At 40.5% G+C, this 20,288-nt stretch overlaps 1 protein-coding gene across 2 annotated transcripts in view; it reads left to right on the top strand.

Annotated features, from left to right (window-relative positions):
• The window catches only part of LOC129186620 (plexin-A1-like), a 195,374-nt gene that overhangs the window by 29,035 nt on the left and 146,051 nt on the right, over positions 1-20,288 (top strand). For both annotated transcript variants that reach the window (XM_054785046.1, XM_054785045.1), the window contains exon 2: positions 8,887-10,309. In XM_054785046.1, the coding sequence (XP_054641021.1) occupies positions 9,128-10,309 (1,182 nt within the window). In that variant the 5' untranslated portion in view covers positions 8,887-9,127. The remainder of the gene's footprint in view (positions 1-8,886; positions 10,310-20,288) is intronic.

Below are 20,288 nucleotides of genomic sequence, written 5' to 3'. Positions count from 1 at the left end.
GTCCTACATCTGACATATGCTGGCAGCCGGGACAATTCTGTGCTGTTCCCTCAGGCACACATGGAACTGCCAATACGAATGCATATACAACTGCGCCTTTGTATATCATTTTATGCAGTAGGTAGGTTGTGCTGGCATTTAATCTTGTTTACCTCTGATAATTGCAAGACTGTGTACATCTAGTGTGCTGTAAAGTGTGTGTGTGTGTGTGTGTATTTGTATGTGTTGCACAGAATGAGGGCAAGAGGAATTTGTGTGATGTAGTGCCCACAGTCTGTCTATGGTCTTGGTGTGGCAGCTGTCACACACACGCACACACACACACACACACAAAAGAAGCAATTGTCTACCCACTTATTGCTTTGCTGCTTCAGCTACTGTGCAAGTACATTGTCCTACAGTCTCTGCCCTGCTTGTCCCTATGCATGCTGGGATATGCCTCAAGACTTACCAGGCAATGTTTTCCCCAGCCAATGCAGGAAGGAAATGATACATGATACCACAAAATACAATACCTTTTATATCTCCACTGAACTGTGACTCATGTTGTTGGATAATTAGAGTATAACACAGGGACAGCTGGTTTTGGGTGTGCTCTGTCAAAATGTAGTCATGACAATAAAAAGGCAATGCAGGACCTTAAAATGGTTGTAGATTTGGAGAAAAATGACAAATGTTTAGTATTCCTCAAAAGTCACACATAAAATTTGGATGTGACATCATGCAAAACTTTAGCAAAGCTCGCAAGACATCATTAACTCAAGGTTTTGCAGACTGACATCATAATTGTGGGTACTTGTTTATCAAAACCTTTTTTTACACTGCACTGTGTGAATGGGACTAACATTAAATTGGGAGGGGATGAAATGAACCTGACAATTTTCCTAATTAAAGTTCTGCCAAGTAGGATTCAATATTAATACACTGACTATTTCTGTAGTTAAAGCATAGAAACTTGTTTATGACTTTCTAAATGTTTGTTTTACCATTACTAGATCCATGTAGCCATTAAATAACACCCCTAAAACCACCTATGCACTTGTATTACCTAGTATAGTAGATATGATAAGCAATAGTAAAACATAATAACGCACACGTTAGCATTGGGAAAGTTAATTGTTGTAGTATCTCAAACATAATGTGGCTCGATTGCATGACATTAACAAAAAGATCACTTGATTGATATACAGAGCAGCCAGTCTGACATGCATCTGGCATACACGTACATCTGTAAAAAAATCTATGCTGTTGCACTACTGCTATTTTTGTTTACACCACATTGCTCAACTTTTACGCACAGGCTGCGGGATCTCTGCAGAGACAGCCACCACTTTAAGCATATTAAGCTACCAAGTTAACTAGTTAGCCTCCAATTTATTTAGGAAACTGAGTGGGGAAGGATGAAGTAAGAAGCCAAAAGCGCACCTCTTCCACACAGAATGTTTTTGTTCTCTGTTATGTCATTTGAAGTTACATGGCTGACTCCACGCAGTGCAAGTTAAAGTAATGTAATTAAAGGTAATGTCTCATCAATGTAACATTGCTGATATAGTGACCAGTGTAGAATACTACACATGACTTGTCATTCAGTATTTTTGATTAATAATAGGCCATAGTCAACCACAAAACAGCGATGATTTATACATATTTGAAAAACAGCGATGGTGAGGGAGCAATGTTTGAACCACGACGTGGCGAGGGATGTCACCTTTACACTCGTACTATCCAATATACTATGCATGATAACAGAAATAACCAATTTAAGATGGTTATTGATGGAGCTCATGCTCATGTGTGTTGCTTTAAATGTGTTCCGGTGCTGGGAGCTGAATGGAGGGGCGGTCAGGAACTAACGTCAGGGTTCCAGAGTTGAGTTTTAGCTCGGAGTGGGATACGGCTGCAACAGTAGCGTTGTGAGATACTTCAAAGCAGCCATAAGAACCTGTTGTTCCGGCGATCAAGTCTGGTGATTGTGTCTCTCACTGAACATTATGGTGACAATACTTACACCTAATATTACATAATCACAATGACTTTGAATACATTTTCTGAATGCCTCATATTTATATTTTAGTCCATTCAGCAATTTTATGCTTGAAAATGCTTAATTTAGGCAAACATATATATATATTTTACTATATTTACCTTTCGGTTATTTCCTTTTGGGAAAAAATGAATCAGAAATGTACACTTTCCTTTGGAAGGAGGTACAATACATACTGTCCTCACACAATTATTAAAACACTTGATGTTTGGATCATGATGGAAAAACTTGCTTGCACAATGACAGATGGCCTTGGACGTTTTTTTGGTAGTATTCCAGTGATCCTTTGCAATTATGTTGACATTCTGTGGTAATCCCATTCTGCCAGAGTAATGGCTTTGTCACAGTTTTTAGGTATTATTTTATTGCATGCAAACTGTTGTAGCTCTCCAGCCTTGACCTTGCCCTCTATCTCTGACACTGACCTGTTGTGCCTCTTAATAAGACATATGTTAAAATGGTCTAAACCTGGCAAATTTCACTAGTGACATGTTAAAAGGAAGATAAAGTCAGCCAGCCCCACTGCCTAACAACTTATGTTGGGTTTTTATATTTTAAAAATAATATTTGATATGATTTGTTTGTTTGGGGATTACAATCCCTCAGTCATCCACCCATCATTGTCTTGGGGGATGGTAATCCATCCTTTCCATATGCACATAGTGGATGTGAGATTAGGCAGACCCTGGGAGAGGATTATGGCCCCAGGACTTGGCTCCCCTACTATCTCACCTCCTCTCTTACCATGCAACCCCCAACTCGCCTCACCTCCACCCCTACTGCTGTTCAGTCCCTTATTCGTCCCCCTTTTTTCCTGTGGGTAAATCTCTAGTCTGGAGTGTTTAGGTTGCTAAGTGAAGAGGTGGAGAGCAGATTAAAATAGAGAAGTATATAGTTTTTGTGTGCTGATTCATATGTGCATTTCATATACACATGATCATGAATAGTATCTACACAACACACATGCAATGTTCTGAGGGTGTGCGTGGGTTGGCGTGTGTGCAGTGTGTCTCTTTTAAGTCATATTATTTGCAGTCGCCTCTCCAGTTATGCTATGGTAGGGCTACATAACATAACTAACATACTTCTGCATGTGACTGTATGCATGTTTAGAGTTTGTATACATTTTCGGATAATTTTTACAAATACTGCAACTTCTTTTTGAAACACATGCTCACTGAACGCAAGTGCATAATCTAATATGTTCCTTTACAAACTTAATAATGTTCAATTTATAGTAGTAAACCTAGAATAAAAAAATTGTCCAACACCGGAAGACACTAGTACCAGTTTAGCGTCCAAGTCGAGTTGCTCTCTTGCACTCTATATATTTTTTCCCAACTGTGGCACTTGCTGTTCTCCTGCAATACAGTAGATGTGATCCACATGCTGTGATGCAGTGCAGAGGGCAGATAATTTGTCTGAGCGCTGCTCCACATCCGTCCTCATCATCATCGCTCCAGCGCAACCTTCTCCTCCTCTTTTTTCCCCCTGTAGTTGTGAGTGCTGTAATTGATATGCCACTGGCAATAAATCAGTACTGCACTAGGGTGAGCAACGACCATTATCTGAGTGGACAGGTCTGAGGAAACGTGAGAGAGAGAGCGATGACCCCCGCTTAACTCAACAAGAGGCACCAGTGCCTCCATCACTTGACCTAAAACACCACCCTCATCCCCTCACGGGATTTTCACGACCGTCAAACCAAACAAAATTATTTCGGGTCAAGGCAATGACCCTTCCATGCTTTTCTCCAGTTTTTCCTCACCTTGCCTTCCATCCCTCATCACTATTCCCAGACCATAGTTACATACTGGGATCTTCTGTCAATGCAAAGGGTATCCTGATATCAAATCCAATCAACCTGACCTCTTACTGTCCGCTCACTCTAATGCTTTTCCCTGACGTGGTAACACCCACAGTGTCGCTGACGTGGTGGCTGCACACTCCCAAAGCGAAAGATGCCTCGAAGTGATTGACATGTTGTTCTCTTAATGGTGCCAGATGTGGCTCACAGCTTGTCCTTGTGTCCCTACCTTTGTTTCACTTCAAATAAAGTGGGGATTGAAACTGAAAGTGAAAGAAATTTGAGAAAATAGGATAAAAAGTGACAGAAGTGGGGCACCTCTGCAAAGCGGGTAATAAGAGCAGAGGGAGTCGGTCAAGAGGCCCTTCATTGCCAAGTGCAGTACTTCTGACTTTTAACGTGAAATCTTCTTAAAGATATTTGTGTGATATGTGATGTGAGCATCTTTCTACTGTGGAAACAAGAAGCAAATGAAGATCCCCAGATACCATTTATATTGCCATTCAACCTCTCTTATAGCAATGTGAGCCTGGTATAGCTTTAAAGACGAGGCTTTCTTATTTGGTCTTTTGCTCGTTCACCGATTCTTCATTTTTGGATCTCTTAACAGTGAAATAATAATAGATCAAACTTACACCAACAAAATTTGGTCATTTTACACATTTCAGAGTTCTTGACAACGTGAGCTCAGAACCTTCGTTCTATTGGCACTGTGTCAACATACCCGGTCAGCTGTAAGTGTAGTGCACTAATTAAAATGCAGGAGTGACTTTTTGTTTGACTCCTGTTTGCCCTTACTAAACCTTCTACTCTTTTTCTTCCTATGTCTTTTTGTCTCTCCAACACCTGACTGCCTTTTTTGTATCTCTTTTTTTTAATCTTGTTTGTCTTCCCCCCATTCATTTTGTTCCACTTATCCTGTTAACAGTTGCGGGAAACTGGAACCTCCCCAACTGACTTTGGGTGAAAAGCAAACTAGACACAGGACTGGTCATGCGTCAATCACAGGGCACACAGAGGGATAGGGACATAGTCTGGATAGTGTGTACCACGGGGCACTGAGGTTCATCACCAAATGTGGTCCCCTTACTCACCATTGTGTACTCTATTCCAAAGTTAACTGGACATCTTTATGTGCCCGGCGCCTCAGTCATTGGCATGTGTTTACGTATTTACAGAAGCATTCTGGGCATTACTCCTTCCTATTTGTCTTGTCTTTTAACAAGGAAACACGGAAGTCACTATCTCCGATCTATGGATATTCTGCAATTTGTCGTCCCCAGAGTACGATCTGAACTGGGCAAGAAAGCATTTAGGTTTTCAGCACCAAATGCTTGTAATAATTTACAATCTGAACTTCGATTTCAAGCCCTTGTTACACTGAATGACTTTAAAGCTCTGGTGAAATCATTGCAGTCTACCTTGTCTGTGTGCAAGTGTTTTATGTGAGCAAGTTTTTTATGTTTAATGTTTTGTTTTTAATGTTTTTTAATGGTGTGTTGTTTATTGTTTTTAATGTGACTATGCTGCTGCCCTCTTGGCCAGGTCTCCCTTGTAAAGGAGATCTTTGATCTCAATGGGACTAACTTGGTTAAATAAATGCTAAATAAATAGAGACAACCTCTCACATTCACATACATGGTCCCTTATGGCATGGAAGTATTATGGTTGATTAAGTTTTTAAAGAGCAGTGTATTTCTATAAAATGTACCAATGCCACAACGGTTCACTGCATTACCACTGTTATTAACGTTTCTGTGGCATATATGTAAATTTGAGGATTTCATACACTTCAGTCAAACCAGTTAAATTGGCTCTGGGTATGTTGACATCTGCAGTATGTCGACCAAGCTACATACTGAAGTTTTATTGTAATTGTAGTCAAGACATACAATGAAATTACCACATCAGCTCTGTTTGATAATATGAAAACTGAAGTAAAAGTCAAAGGAAAATGATATAAACAGAAATCCTGGATTATCACCCATTCTTTTTGTCTCTGGCAAAACTCACAAGTAAATGTGCAATCGATTTTTTTGGTTATGTTGACAACGATTCATACTGATGTGAGTCAATCCACGGGGGTTTGATTTAAACTGTATAAATTGCATGGAAATATGACTATATCAGATTAGATTTGTTACTGACAAGAAAGGTGTAGTAAGATTTGGGCCATAAAAACTTGATTGAAACGAGTTTTTTTGGGGGGTTCTACTAAACATCTGTCTTCCTTGGCCTTTCATTTGTGGAAATTGGTTGATACTTTCTCTCCCTGAACTTGGCCAACTTTGTCTCAGCTGAGCGATGGTTTGCTATTCCACGAACGAGACCAGTATTTCTCTTGCTCTCGCTCTCGCTCTCGCTCTCGCTCTTTTTTTGCACATTGCTTGCAGGGAATGCGGGATAAAAATGATGTGCAAGCCACTGAATCTTAGAGAGACATTTACTGTTTAAATACTTAGTTTGTAAAACTTGATTTTATGCCCTCTCTGCCTACGGTGACAGCCTTGGAGAGCCCATCTGTCCCTCCATCCATCCATTTTCTAGACCACTTATCCTCAGCAGAGGCTTGAGCCTACCCACCTGACCTAGGATGAGTGCCTGACTACACCCTAAGTTGCAGGGCATTTTTGAATAGGGCATTGATGCCACTGCAGGTGCATTACAGTCTGCTATGAAGCACCACACCAACAAAGGCCATATAGTCACATCCTTTATTACCTATTTTATGGAGTTAGGTTTTTTTCAACATTACAGTAGTACACATTCTGTATCAATTGAAGATGTTGGGTGTTTTTCAACTTAAATACTGTACATACCTTCTCCCACATCCTTCTCCTATGGGATGCTTGTAAAGAAGGCGCTGTATCTTTCCCAATGTGTCCTATCTTTCAGTCACTCACAATCCATGGAGTATAAGGAATTCAGATTTGAAAACACACATTTATCCTCCTGAGCTTAACTGACAGCACTGACCTTCCTTTTCAGAACTTGATTGATAGATGGTTAGCCTTGCCCCTGACTGTCCCACCAGACTTTGGGCAGGAGGCGGACACCAGGGCTCCATTTGATTATCCCCTATGTCACAGCTTTCCCCTTCTACCTCATCTCACGCTCTTACACGCACACTGGTGTCTCATCTTTTCCGATTTGGTGCGGTCATAAAACACTGTGCAGACACTTTGATGGTCAAGGTGAAATTGAAGCATGGCTTCCCTGGGACTGTAGGGTTCAGTTTAGCATAACAAGTATTTACAGATCAGGAACATGATTGGTCTGTCAAAGTAGCAGCAACCACCCCTACCTCTAAGTTAGAACATATCACTCTCTGTCTCTGATGCCCCGTCAGTTGTCCAAGGAGTGCTCAATACAGCATGCGTTGTGTGGATAAACACATATGGGTGCAATCATGCTAAACGAAAGACCTGGAACTGGAGTATGGGGCGGGCTGAGCTGTAACTTTGTGGAACAGATGGACCTCCCGCTCAGAAATAATGTTTGGCTAACTTGACTTGTGTTGGCAGCACCCATCTATGGAGTAATGTAGCTCAAATGTGTATGTACCGTAATCCCTGGTTTATCGCGGTTAATTGGTTCCAGACGTGATAAGTGAATTTCCGCTAAGTAGAATTCCTTATTTCTACAAGTAAATCAAATGTTACATTTTTTTTTACTTTATTAGAGCCCTCTATACATTAACTCACACACCCATAGTCATCTTTACAGTCTTATTACTCAATATAGTAGACATAAAAAGACAGCAGGCGGGCAGGAAGTGACATTGGGATTCAGAGTTAAGTTTTACCTTAGCTATAACATTTGACTGTGTTTTTATTAGGTATTATTGTGACTGTTGTGAGATTCAGTAATTTAAACCTGCAATAAAGGGCGATCAAGTCTGGTGTGTGTGTGTGTGTGTGTGTGTGTGTGTGTGTGTGTGTGTGTGCCTCACCCAACATTAAAGTAACATTACTGACACCTAGTGACCAGTGTAGAATACTACATAGCAGGGATGCCACAAGATATCGTGTCACAAGATCTCACAAGATTAAAACGTGACAAGATTTCTCGTTCAGAAAAAAAAATGTAACTCACAAAGCCAGAGTAAAGACTTCCTCCGTCCTCCGCATGCGATACAGAGAGCCCATGAGAAATTGTAAATGCACGACCATGGAGAGACAGAAAGGACCTTCTGTCGTATGAATATGATACGTTAGAGAAGGCTATTTTGATCTCGTGTCACAAGCTCTTGTGGGATTAAAATGTGACAAGATTTCTCATTCAGAAACAAACAGTCTCGCAGGTAGTAGACGTGGGATGATAATAAATTAATTAATCACACAATGAAAATTAACTCGATAATTTTGCTGGCCTCAATATATTGCCATGTGCATGCGTGTCATACGTCTTCTAAATGCCTTTTATTTGTATTCTACTTTATTTAGCCATTTATATGTACAAACATGCTTAATTTAGGCAAAACATCTGTAAATTTGAAGTGTGACGTGGCAAGGGACAACTGTATATGAAAAGTATCTGTTGCTTGATGGGAGATTAGCTATTATAACAAGTGGTTCAATCATTATTACTGTATGAGTTACTGGGTAGTGTGTTGACCCCCATTGCAACTGACAAAATGTGGCTATGACTAGTTTTCCAATGTGGCAATGCCCACTAGCACTTTCTCATACATTTGAGTCCTCGAAAGCCACCGTGATTGAAGTTATAAAATATTACTGAGTTTAATGTTGTGTCCATTACTCATTCCAGCAAGTCTTATATTATGTATACAGAGCCTTTAATAATTGGCTCATGCCTCCCCTGCTATCTTCGCTCATAATTAAATGCCAACACACATTTGCCTTCTAGACTTGATTTGATATCATTAATTCATCACAGTGGCAAATGTCAACTTTTTTTTTTCCAAATTTTGTCTGTTTAATTTGTGAGCCTTTAAGGCCCTTTCATGCTTGATGCATAATCAATAGAAAATCTAACTCGGACACTAACAGTGTTTTTCTCTTTGTCTGTCTAGGGCTCCCACAACATTCCTCTGTGGATGAAGTTCCTCACGATGGTGTGCAACGCTGTGAACAGGACAGTGGCTCAATAGAAGTTGTATTGCCTTCTTCATCCTCCTCTGTCCTCATCACATTGTTTCTTGACAGTTGAGTAAAAAAGACTCAAAATCCTGACTTGGATCTCTGTACCAGAGCTTGCACACCTCCTCTTCTTCTTCCCCTTCCCCCCAAGCCTTTGCACAGGACTGCCCAAATATGTTCTCCCAAGCTCGATCAACAGCTTACCCTGTTGTGGGGAACCTGTTTCTTGTGTTTGGGCTTTTGCTTATCATGACCTCATCTGTTTGTGGAGGCCAGCCGCCAACTTTCAAACGGTTCACACCTGCAGAGTGGGGGCTGACACATTTGGCCATTCACAACAAAACTGGGGAAGTCTACGTCGGAGCTGTCAACTGGATTTTCAAACTGTCTAGCAACTTAACTAAACTGCGCAGCCACATGACTGGACCAGTTGTAGACAACGAAAAGTGTTACCCTCCACCCAGTGTCCAGTCGTGCCCCCATGACCTGGCCCAGACACCGAATGTGAACAAGCTTTTACTTATTGACTATGCCCAGAATCGCCTCATTGCTTGTGGTAGTACTTCGCAGGGCATTTGTCAATTTCTCCGTCTGGATGACCTGTTCAAGCTGGGTGAGCCTCACCATCGCAAGGAGCACTACCTGTCCAGTGTAGCTGAGTCAGGGACCATGTCAGGAGTCATCATAAGTTCCCCTCACAGTCCAACAAGCAAGTTGTTCATTGGAACGCCCATTGATGGCAAGTCAGAGTATTTCCCGACTCTTTCCAGCCGAAAGTTGATGGAGAACGAAGAAAATGCAGACATGTTCAGCTTTGTGTATCAAGACGAGTTTGTCTCCTCTCAGCTTAAGATTCCATCTGATACTTTGTCCAAGTTTCCTGCCTTTGATATATACTATGTTTACAGCTTCAGCAGTGAACAGTTTGTTTATTATCTTACAATGCAGCTGGATACTCAGCTCACTTCTCCTGATGCCAGTGGTGAGCAGTTTTTCACCTCCAAAATTGTACGCCTCTGCGTAGATGACCCGAAATTTTACTCCTATGTCGAGTTCCCAATTGGCTGCACTAAAGACGGCGTCGAGTACCGCCTGGTTCAGGATGCCTACTTGGCCCGGCCAGGCCGCGAACTGGCCAGATCTTTGGGGATTTCCGAGAATGAAGACATCCTTTTCACAGTTTTCTCACAGGGTCAGAAGAATCGTGCCAAACCACCCAAAGAGTCAGCTTTGTGCTTATTCACCCTGAGAAGGATAAAGGAGAAAATCAAAGAGAGGATTCAGTCTTGTTACAAGGGAGATGGGAAGCTCTCCTTACCATGGCTTCTCAACAAGGAACTGGCCTGCATCAACTCTGTAAGTGACAAACTCTACCTGTTTTTTTTTAAATATTTGAAGCATGCTTATTCATTATTTTTCACCATTTCATCATTTGGAAAACTGGTTGAACTCCATAAGTGTTGTGCATTTGATTGTTAAAACATTCGAAGAACACTTTTGCATCGTTTGTCTTTTACTGGATGACATACAGAGATATATTAGGTATATTCTGTATATTAGGGATGAGCATTTTATGGCATTTCTTTGATCGACGACAGGAAAATTAACATCAAGTATCTTTGAGGGTTGGGGTAATCTTTCTGAATGTCATGAACCCCTGTTTGAATGCCTAGGTTGTGTTGAACAGAATTGTGCTGTTCCAGGGAGTTGCCATAGCGCAGGCCATTGTCTGTGTACGGCTCAACTTCCCTTCGCTGTCGTCATGTTATCCTTTAGACCAGTGCCGGGCCGTGGGTCATTTGGTACCGAGCCGCACAGAAAGAAAAAATAATCTCCATTATTTTTTTCATATTTTTTATGTTTTATTTTGAAAAGCGTCCGGATTCTCTGTTACATCCGTCTCACTTGATGCATGTCCATTGTGCGTGTGCTAACTTTATCTCATGCCGCACAGATAGACTACTACTGTATTTTTACCATTTTTCTTTCACCTCATATTTGGTGTCAAATGCTGATACTATGTGGGAATGCATAAAGGTACGCTTTGATCACTTCTTGAGTGCTAATGTACACATTTGTCAAGTTATTTCATGCTAGCACACAGCCTTTTACCACACACACGGATATAATAATCTCTCTGGAAAGACTCCAGGCTTTAACTGGTGGATGGTGGGTCGGCATTCATTTTGTGCTTTTAATTTGATGTTATTCATGTCTTAGTTTAACACAATACATAATAAATAAATTAGATCGCTATAATGTACGAACCGCTACCCCACCTCGCCCCGGTCCGCGGGAGGTTTGTGGGAACACAAGCCGGTCCGTGGGTCAAAAAATGTTGAGGACCACTGCTTTAGACTACAAACTAGTTGAGAATGAATCAACAGTGCCTCGACTGGTTGCAAGTAGTGCCCTCCATTTTGCTTCAGTTTCTGCAAAGATGTCATAGATTAACACACAACTGGCAGAATTTTTCACTATTGATGAATTATTATGCCCATCCCTAGTAAACATACATACATTTTGTACTTGTGTGCTCCCACACCCCTCAAGATACAGCTGCTTCCATCCTCTCATATCCTTGTTCCATCCACCTGTTTTGATTCACCATCCATTGTGCTTTTTTTTTTTAAACCCTTTCCATCGCTTTCATCCTCACCATGATGTTCAGTACAGTTCTTTCAGTGGATTTTAATCAAAATACTTTTTAAAAGCTTTTTTTATGCAAATTCAGCTGTTACCTGTTTTATACTGGTGTTTTCAACATCCAATATGTTGTCTAAAGGAGGAGTTTATTCTATGGTAACCCTTCTCTTTATGAGCGTTCATTTGCCTGAGTGCCCAGGTGTGTTTTGTGTGGTGGTGTAAGTGATGTGAAGGACGTAGCCAAGGCCTCTTTCACCGCCCTTTGCTCCCTCTTCTTCGGCACTCTCTGTAAATGTAGTATCTTTCCACTCCACTGGTTATCTCATTATTTTTTTGTGGACTTTCTTATGGCCTGTCACATAGACAATAGCTCTGATTTAGAAAACAAGATCTCATATATTTGACTTAGACCTTTGCACTAGTGCAAAAGAAACTCTGTGTACACAGCATAAAAAGAGAGTTAAATGTGCCGCATTTAGTAATTTAATTGGTGTTTCCATTTAACGCAGAATATAAGTTGATCAGGTCCCAGAGTTTTCCTAGGTTTACAGCTTTGGGCTAATGAACACCAAGACAAACACACACACACACACACACACACACGCGAAGCACAGCCAACAGTATTGCAGTTACTCCACCACAGTTACATTTCACAAACTTTAGTAGTAGAAAGCAATAGAAAAACTCCAAAGTAAGGTTAAATGTTACCTAGCAAACAGGAAGCAATTTGTAAAGCTAGTAGAATACACATCTGCGACTTTAAATATTACGTGTGGAGTACCCCACGGGTCAATATTGGGACCAAAACTGTTCAATTTGTATATCAACGACATTTGTGAAGTGACAAAGGAGTTAAAGTTGGTATTATTTGCGGATGATACCACTGCCTTCTGTTCTGGGGAAAACACACAAGAACTAATTAAAAAGGTCAAGGATGAACTTGTCATATTCAAGTCATGGTTTGATAAAAACAGATTATCCTTGAATTTAAGTAAAACTAAAATAATGCTATTTGCAAATAGCAGTAAGGTCAGTGAGATACAAATAAACAGAGTGGACATTGAAAGAGTGAAACAAAATAAATTTCTGGGGATCATAATAGACGAAAAAATGAGTTGGAAATGTCATATCAAAAATATACAACAAAAGGTGGCGGAAATACTTCAATATTGAATAAAGCAAAATTTGTTCATCAAAAGTCACTCCACACTCTTTACTGTTCTTTGGTGTTACCATATTTAACGTATTGTGTGGAGATATGGGGTAATAATTACAAAAGGAATGTTCACTCACTCACTCACTGTACTGCAAAAAAGATTGGTGAGGATAATTCATAATGCCGTGTATAGAGAACATACAAATCCTTTATTTTTAAAATCACAGATATTAAAATTTGCTGATTTAGTACATTTTCAAACAGCTAAAATAATGCATAGCGTTAACAATCACTTGTTACCCAAAAACGTCATACAGTATTTCTCTATAAGAGAGGAGAAATATGATCTTGGAGGAAAATTCAACTTAAAACACTTATAAGCGAGAACTACGCTGAAATCCCACAGCATTTCAGTATGCGGAATGAAATTATGGAACGGATTGAGTAAGGAACTCAAACAATGTACCGAGATGAGCAAATTCAAAAAACATTACAAGCAGTTGATGTTTGCTAAATATAAGGCAGAACAGTCTTGATCATCATACTTATTGTTTTGTCATGATTGTTTTTATTTATTACATGGAATGCAGGACGTGAACAACATGTACTGCACAAGATGTGAAATGGGTGGGGGGTAGGATTAAATAAGCTTTGCTTCTTCCTACTCCTTTTGGACATGTGGAACTGTGAAATGGTGATTCATGAGATGTATTCCATTGTAATCTTTATGCATGTTCAAATAAAATTAAACCAAACCAAAGTAGAGTAAAGACTTCCTACGTCCTCTGCACGTGAGATAGAGCGCAGATGAGAAATTGTAGCTGCATGACCATGGAGAGACAGAAATGACATGCTGTCGTCTGAATAGGATAAGTTACAGAAGGCTATTTACTAGGGGTGTCACAAGATCTTGTGAAATTAAAATGTGACAAGAAGTCTCGGTCAGAAAAATACTATCCCGCGGGTACTAGGCCTGGGTCGATAATAAATAAATGAATCACATAATAAATGAAAATGAAATGGATAATTTTGCCAGCCTCAATTTGTTGCCTTGTGCATGTATGTCCGTTTTCTTGTCTCTCGCCTCCAAACAGGCAGGAAGAGAGTTCACTCTGTGCATTGCTGTCATTACCTTGGCGCGTTTGTTCCACAGATAATGGTGTGAACGGAACGAGCCCTTTTACCAGTCATACAGTCTCTTTGTCTCGGTGGGTGGAGGCGAGGCCGGTAGTATACACACAGATAGCAGAAAAAGTGTAACGTAGTAGAAATTAGTAGATTGCAATATATTCTCATATGTATTTTTTCATTTTGCCTTTTACTTAAAATCAAAATCTCGCCTCGTCTTGTTGGCCCAATTTCATGTATCGTCTCGCATCGTGACCCCCTTACTATTTACTTAGTTTCATACAAGAACAAATTAAAATGACTTTGTTGTGGAAATATTTTTATCCTAACTTAAAAAAAAAAAAAAAAGAATGCCTGAAACCCAGTTTATCACCTTCATAAAGGAGTCAATTAACATACAGCATGCATAGCGGTCTGCAGATACCTGGCCAAGAATGGCTTTCTGACAAAAAAAATGTATATCTCCATCACATGCAATGAATTACATAGCAAAAGTAAATTATATATTTCCCCAGCACAACTTCTGTTGTGATCTGGCACTATATAGAAAATAAAAATAAATGAAAATATCTTGACCTTCTTAAGAGGGCGATAGGTGCCGTTGAGGAAGCGCCGCATCCATCTAATATCATGGTTGGAGAAACATTGAGGTCCTGCACCTAGGGCATCCAATGAAATTCAGCTATAAAAACCATAGTGCTGTGCGGGAGGCTCGCCCATCGTGTTCCATGAGGCTGATTAGTCTTACCTTTATTCATGTGTCCAGTGAGTTTTGCATCAAATTCATTTACTTGATTTGGAGATTTGTCCACCCTCTTGTCCACGCTTAAGCTATAATGACTTTAAACTATTATCTGTATTAATCTACCTAATCTTCTTTAATCAAGGTATTTTACATTTATAATATCGTGAACTGCTTTACTCTATCCCCATCATATGCTCCCCGCCCATTCTGCCACTCAGACTTGTTACCATGGTTACCGGCTCAGGTTTATGTTCACTCATGAGTTATCATAATTTCAACATACTCCCCAAGAATGAATACTCCATACGAGCTGTCAGCAATCATGATGTAATAGCGGCCAAGACGAGCTGATTGACCGACCCCAGTAACAGCAGTGAGGCCTGAGGGTCAGCTTCAGGTTAATGATGTTGGCTAGATTGCCTTCAAGCGGTGACCTAATGTCAGCTGCACATCACTGACCATAATAGTCAGTGAACCTCAAATCTGACCAAGTGGGAAGTACTTTTCCATCCCTACTCCTGCAGCTGATCTGGGTGTGAACACCCAATCTCCGTTCTTACAGCTCTTGAACTCTTAAGCTAGTGGTGTTTCATTCACCTAACCCACAGCTTCAAATATGCTGCAACCGCCTAAATGCCTTGCACACAGCTACATTTGACTGAGCGGTGTGGGAAAGCTTGACCCTGCGTTACAGCGGTGTAGAGGGCACACCAGGGAGGAAAGTGGGAGGCCTGCACAGCTGTTAGTCGCACAGCCATGATCAATGACCCTCGAGCTCCACTAGTCCCAGTGTGGACTTCCTATTTGTGCTGCATCATAATTTTTTGCCTCTGGCAAACATTAGGATGATATGTTTAAGGGCACAGTGAGATTGTGGCTGTTTCCTTTAAGCGTAAATGTTTGGCCATATCATAGCTATTTTCTGTTAACTGAAATCTTTCATTTTATCAGAAACAGCTTACAGAGGCATACACACACACACACACACACACACACACACACACACCACCTTAATGCAGCTACCTAGTTATATTTGTCTGCTTTGTATGTGTGCAGTTGTGTTTGTGTCCCTGAGCTTTATTAGCGAACCCCTGACCTTCTCCTTTGTTTGAAAGTGGATCAATACAAGCCATTTCTAGAGAGGCAGAGCACATGAGAACAAGAGTGTTACAAAGTTAGTGTGGGATTGGACTTGGAAATGGATGCAAAAATAAAAAAGTTGACAAAGATATAGCTAGAAAGAAAGAAAACCAAACAGTTCTTGAGGTTAGCAAAGAAAAGAAGCAAAGTTGTGGGTTGTAAATGACAATGAGGTGCAAGATGTGGGCGGCCATAAAGGGAGAGAGAGAGCATTGAGTAGTTGGAGAGAAGATTTAGAATCACACAGGAGAGAGAAAAGACAAGGTGGTCTAGTGCATACCTGGGCAAAAGACGGCCAGTGGGCCATATCCTGCCTGACTTCCATCCATCCATTTTCTATGCCGCTTGTCTTCAGTAGGGTCGTACGTATGCTAGAGCCTATCCCAGCTGCCTTTGGGTGAGAGGTGTGGTACACCCTGGACTGGTCGCCAGCCAATCACAGGGCACATATAGACAACCATTCACACTCACATTCATACCTATGGAGAATTTAGAGTCCAAGTAACCTAACATGCATATTTTTGGAATGTGGGAGGAAACCGTAGTACCCGAAGAAAACCCACGCATGCGCGGGGAGAACATGCAAACTCCACACAGAGATGCCCAAACGGAGATTCAAACCCAGATCGCCCGGATCTCCCGACTGTGTGGCCAACATGCTAACCTCTAGGCTTCCATCCCGCCGGACTTTTCCAGATTATTATTTTTTAAACCTTTAACATCGAAGCTGTAGCCGGCATTAGCGTTGGCAATGCTATTTTTAAATTACCATAAGTCTTAAAGGAAAACTGCACTTTTTTTGGAATGTTGCCCATTATTCACAATCTTTATGTTCAATATGTCAATCCCTTTTCTGTGCATTCTAACGAGAGAAAACAAGTTAGTATGAGCCAGCTAACAATGCACGTTAGGGAGGTACCTATTTTGATGCTAAAATCCTAACAAAAAAACCCCTCAAAAAAACGCCAACAGTGTTCCATTTACATAACTGACTTGTACAGTATATTAACCAAGCTACAGCGATATTGTTATTGTAGCAGCAAACACGAAAAACAATATTTATCTGGTGGAGTAACACGACGCCTGGCTTGTCTCAGTGTCACTCACAATGCCTAAAGCTGCTGCAACGGGACAGACGGAAGAGTGGATACTACTGGCTCTCAATTTTGCTTTGAAGACTCAACAAGACGCTCGTTTGCTGTCTTCATGCTTCCGTTTACCTGAGGACTGGAGCATAAGTTTTGTGCTGGAAGACACAGCCATCCCAATGAGAGCGGACATTGTAAGTGTCGTCGCTGTTTCTATGCTGCTGTTGTTGACGAAAGTAGCGTTAGCTATATGGGCTATGTGAAATCAATGCGCCTAGGAAAGAAGTTTTGGTATTGTTTTAAGTCATCGAAATATAGCAAGATACTGTAAGTATTACATGTTATCAGCAAAGTACTTGTTAAAGCATGATAATAGCATTTATATAAAACAATAAAACATTGTTAGAGGAGTTTTTTACAGGGTTTCATAGTCAAAATAGGTACCTCCCCATGACGTGCATTGTTCACTGGCTCATACTAACTTGTTTTCTCTAGTTAAAACGCACAGAAAAAGGAAATAAATGTGTGTTCATGTTTCACATAAGGATTGTGGATGATGGGCAAAATTCCAGAAAAACTGCATTTTTCCTTTAAACTATGAAAATAATTCTAAGGTTTCTCAAGCGACAGATTCTGCACTTTCTGGTGATATACCGGCTTTTACTGTAATCGTAGGGATGATGTCACAGCAACTCCTACAAAGCAGTGTGTGTATGTGGGTGTGTGTGCGTACAGAGCAGGCAGAAGTCGTCTGGGAAGTAAAAGAAAAAAAAAGAGGGACGTTCATTGTTCATAGTTGATATTGAAAATCTCCAATCTGTTATCCATGTACATACTTGGGAGTCTTTTTCAGTAAAAACCTGTAAAATTCGATTTTTTGAGGTGGTCTGTCATAACATTTTTAGCATTATGTCATTCATTATGGTGTGTATTAATCCCTGATTAAGTTACTATGACCTACAACTACGTTTCAAATGTCAACTCAATGCAGCTGTGATTCTAGAAGGATGATGGAGTGTTGGTCGCTGTCACAAGTTCATAGATCAATCAATCGTCGTAAGAAGGCCCTTATTTCACATGTTCATTTCTTGACACTGAGCGAGCCAGCTGTTCAGTGGCAGTGTCAAAGGTGAAATCAATTCAAATAATCATTTGTCTAACTGTGGTGCCAGGAAGGTGTGTGTGTCACATGTTTCTTTTTATGTTAGGTGCTGATTAAGAACAGCTTCATTACAAGAAGCACATTATATTATGTTGTTAAATGTGATTCTTTCTGTTTCTGGTCAACTGGTTATGTGAACACGTAATATTGGATGTCATGAGACCAGTTTGAGGAAGCCAGAAAGATTTTCCTAATGTTGTTCTAGGCAAAATAAAAGACAACTGACTCGGTGACCAGCTCCCTTAACCTTATTAAATCCATCATGATGAATATCATTTAATGGATGTAACTCACTTGTGGACCTTGTAAAACACCGTCCTATTCCTGTGGAAGGGAAGTGTGGGCAAATGTGTTTTGGTAATTTGCCTTGATTAATTGAGCCGGAGTTGATGAGCAGAGTTAATCGGCAGTCTAAATGAGGTGAGTGAGGAGAACACTGATTGGACAGGTGCTGGTTTATGTTACTGCTCCCATTAGGTCACCATTCAGGTTAATATTTGCTGAATCTGGAATTTGTTAATTTTCCAGCAAGATTGAATGATTTATGTGTGCGAGTGGACGTGTGCCTGCGTGAGAGCACACGTGTAAATGAGCGAGTGAGTGCCAGCCAACAATGTCGAACCCACTCTTTGTGCGCATGCCTTGCTTTCATCTCATTATTAGAAGACCTTAGAAAAGCTTTTGGAAGAGACATCATGCAACGGGCGAGTGTGTGTGAGCCACTCAGTTCTTCATGTTGTTTGACCTTTGTGTTTCTCTCAGAGGAGAATTTAGCTCAACAAATCCCCCTCTCTAGCCACACTCTTAATGATACTAATTGTCAATGTAATTGTGTATTGATCTGTGGTTTGTGTGTGGGTGTTGTGTTGCTTACATCATTATCAGGAGTAATTAGAAAATGCGGGCCAGACAATGCGCCTGCAATGCCAACATGGTCAAGCGTCTGCAGACCTCTTTGACACTATGATCTTTATTTCATTTTTGGATTTACGCGTATTTACAGTAGCAGGCACAAGACTGTGTCCCATCCTCGATAGCAAACCCTAATGTGGTGATGAGGCCAAAATAGTGTTAATAAAATGATGTGACAGAGTGACTAATAAGCAGACTTTTTGTGGCCCAAGCGAGGTGGCTTCCAAAACAGTATAAGAATACAGTTGATTGACAGATGAATAAAATGGCACGTATCTGTGCGTGTCACCCTGGTAACATGAGTGTCTGTGAGTGATCATTGGATTACTGGGTGACTGGAAAGCTCATTACTTTTTCACATAAATGCAATTTTTTGTGGTTTTCATTGACAAAATATACTAGGGTTGGGCATCAATTAAAATAAAGTAATTAAAACAATTTTTTTATGGTGCACTCGTTGCCCTGTAACATGAAACAAGGTTCACCCTCCATCCCCTGCACTCACACTTACCAATACTTATTGGTGCTGGACCACCCTCGTTTTCGTCTTGTTTTGTGTTCATTTTAATACCTGATACAACCAAAGGTACATTTGTTTGGACATATATAACAGTTACAACAAAAATAGAATAAATGAACATCCCTGGCCACTATTTCAGGTAGTAGAGTAGATTACAAGCAAAATGTTGCAATCCATTGTTCTGGTTGTTCCTTTTCACTGTTAGAATACATCCCTAGAATATTCCTTTCCAGTATTTGTAAGACCCCACTGTTAAACTCAGTGGACTGTTGTTGACTTACCATCTGCGAGGCAGTAACATTTGTCCCACGAAGTGTGGCGACGCATCCGACGAGGTACATTTGTTTGGACAAATATAACAATTACAACAAAAATAGCTCATAAGTCACTGTTGGCGCACTACACTTCTGATGGGGATGTCATACACCTTCATGGAAAAAAAACCCCAAAACTATCTTTTTAAGGCAGTGGTTCTCAATTTTTTTCTGTCTATTCTTTGCGTGTGGACAAAAAGCAAAAACGCTTAGAAAAATGTGCATTTTTAAAAAGTCTGTATTCCTGTGGACATAGCCTAAACCAGTGTTTCTCAAACTGTGGGGCGTGGAGACTTTCTGGGGGAGGCGTGAGATCCCTCCTTTTTTTTCTCCAAGTCGAAACCAAAGTTTAGCAGGCGGAAGCAAAGTTTTGGTGTTGCAGTAACCTGAAGTCATCATATGCATGACTGTGTAATTGGTACACAATTGAACGAGTGCTTGGTGAGGTTCAATGAATGTCTTTTAGAAAACAAGATTAGACTAGTGCAATATATTGTAGAGTTTAGAGCAAGCTACCATAAGGA

This window comes from Dunckerocampus dactyliophorus, chromosome 8 (assembly GCF_027744805.1).
Source record: "Dunckerocampus dactyliophorus isolate RoL2022-P2 chromosome 8, RoL_Ddac_1.1, whole genome shotgun sequence".
Classification (NCBI taxonomy): domain Eukaryota; kingdom Metazoa; phylum Chordata; class Actinopteri; order Syngnathiformes; family Syngnathidae; genus Dunckerocampus; species Dunckerocampus dactyliophorus.
The sequence above is the reverse complement of the archived record's forward strand: the minus strand, read 5'-3'. Positions and strand labels throughout refer to the sequence as shown.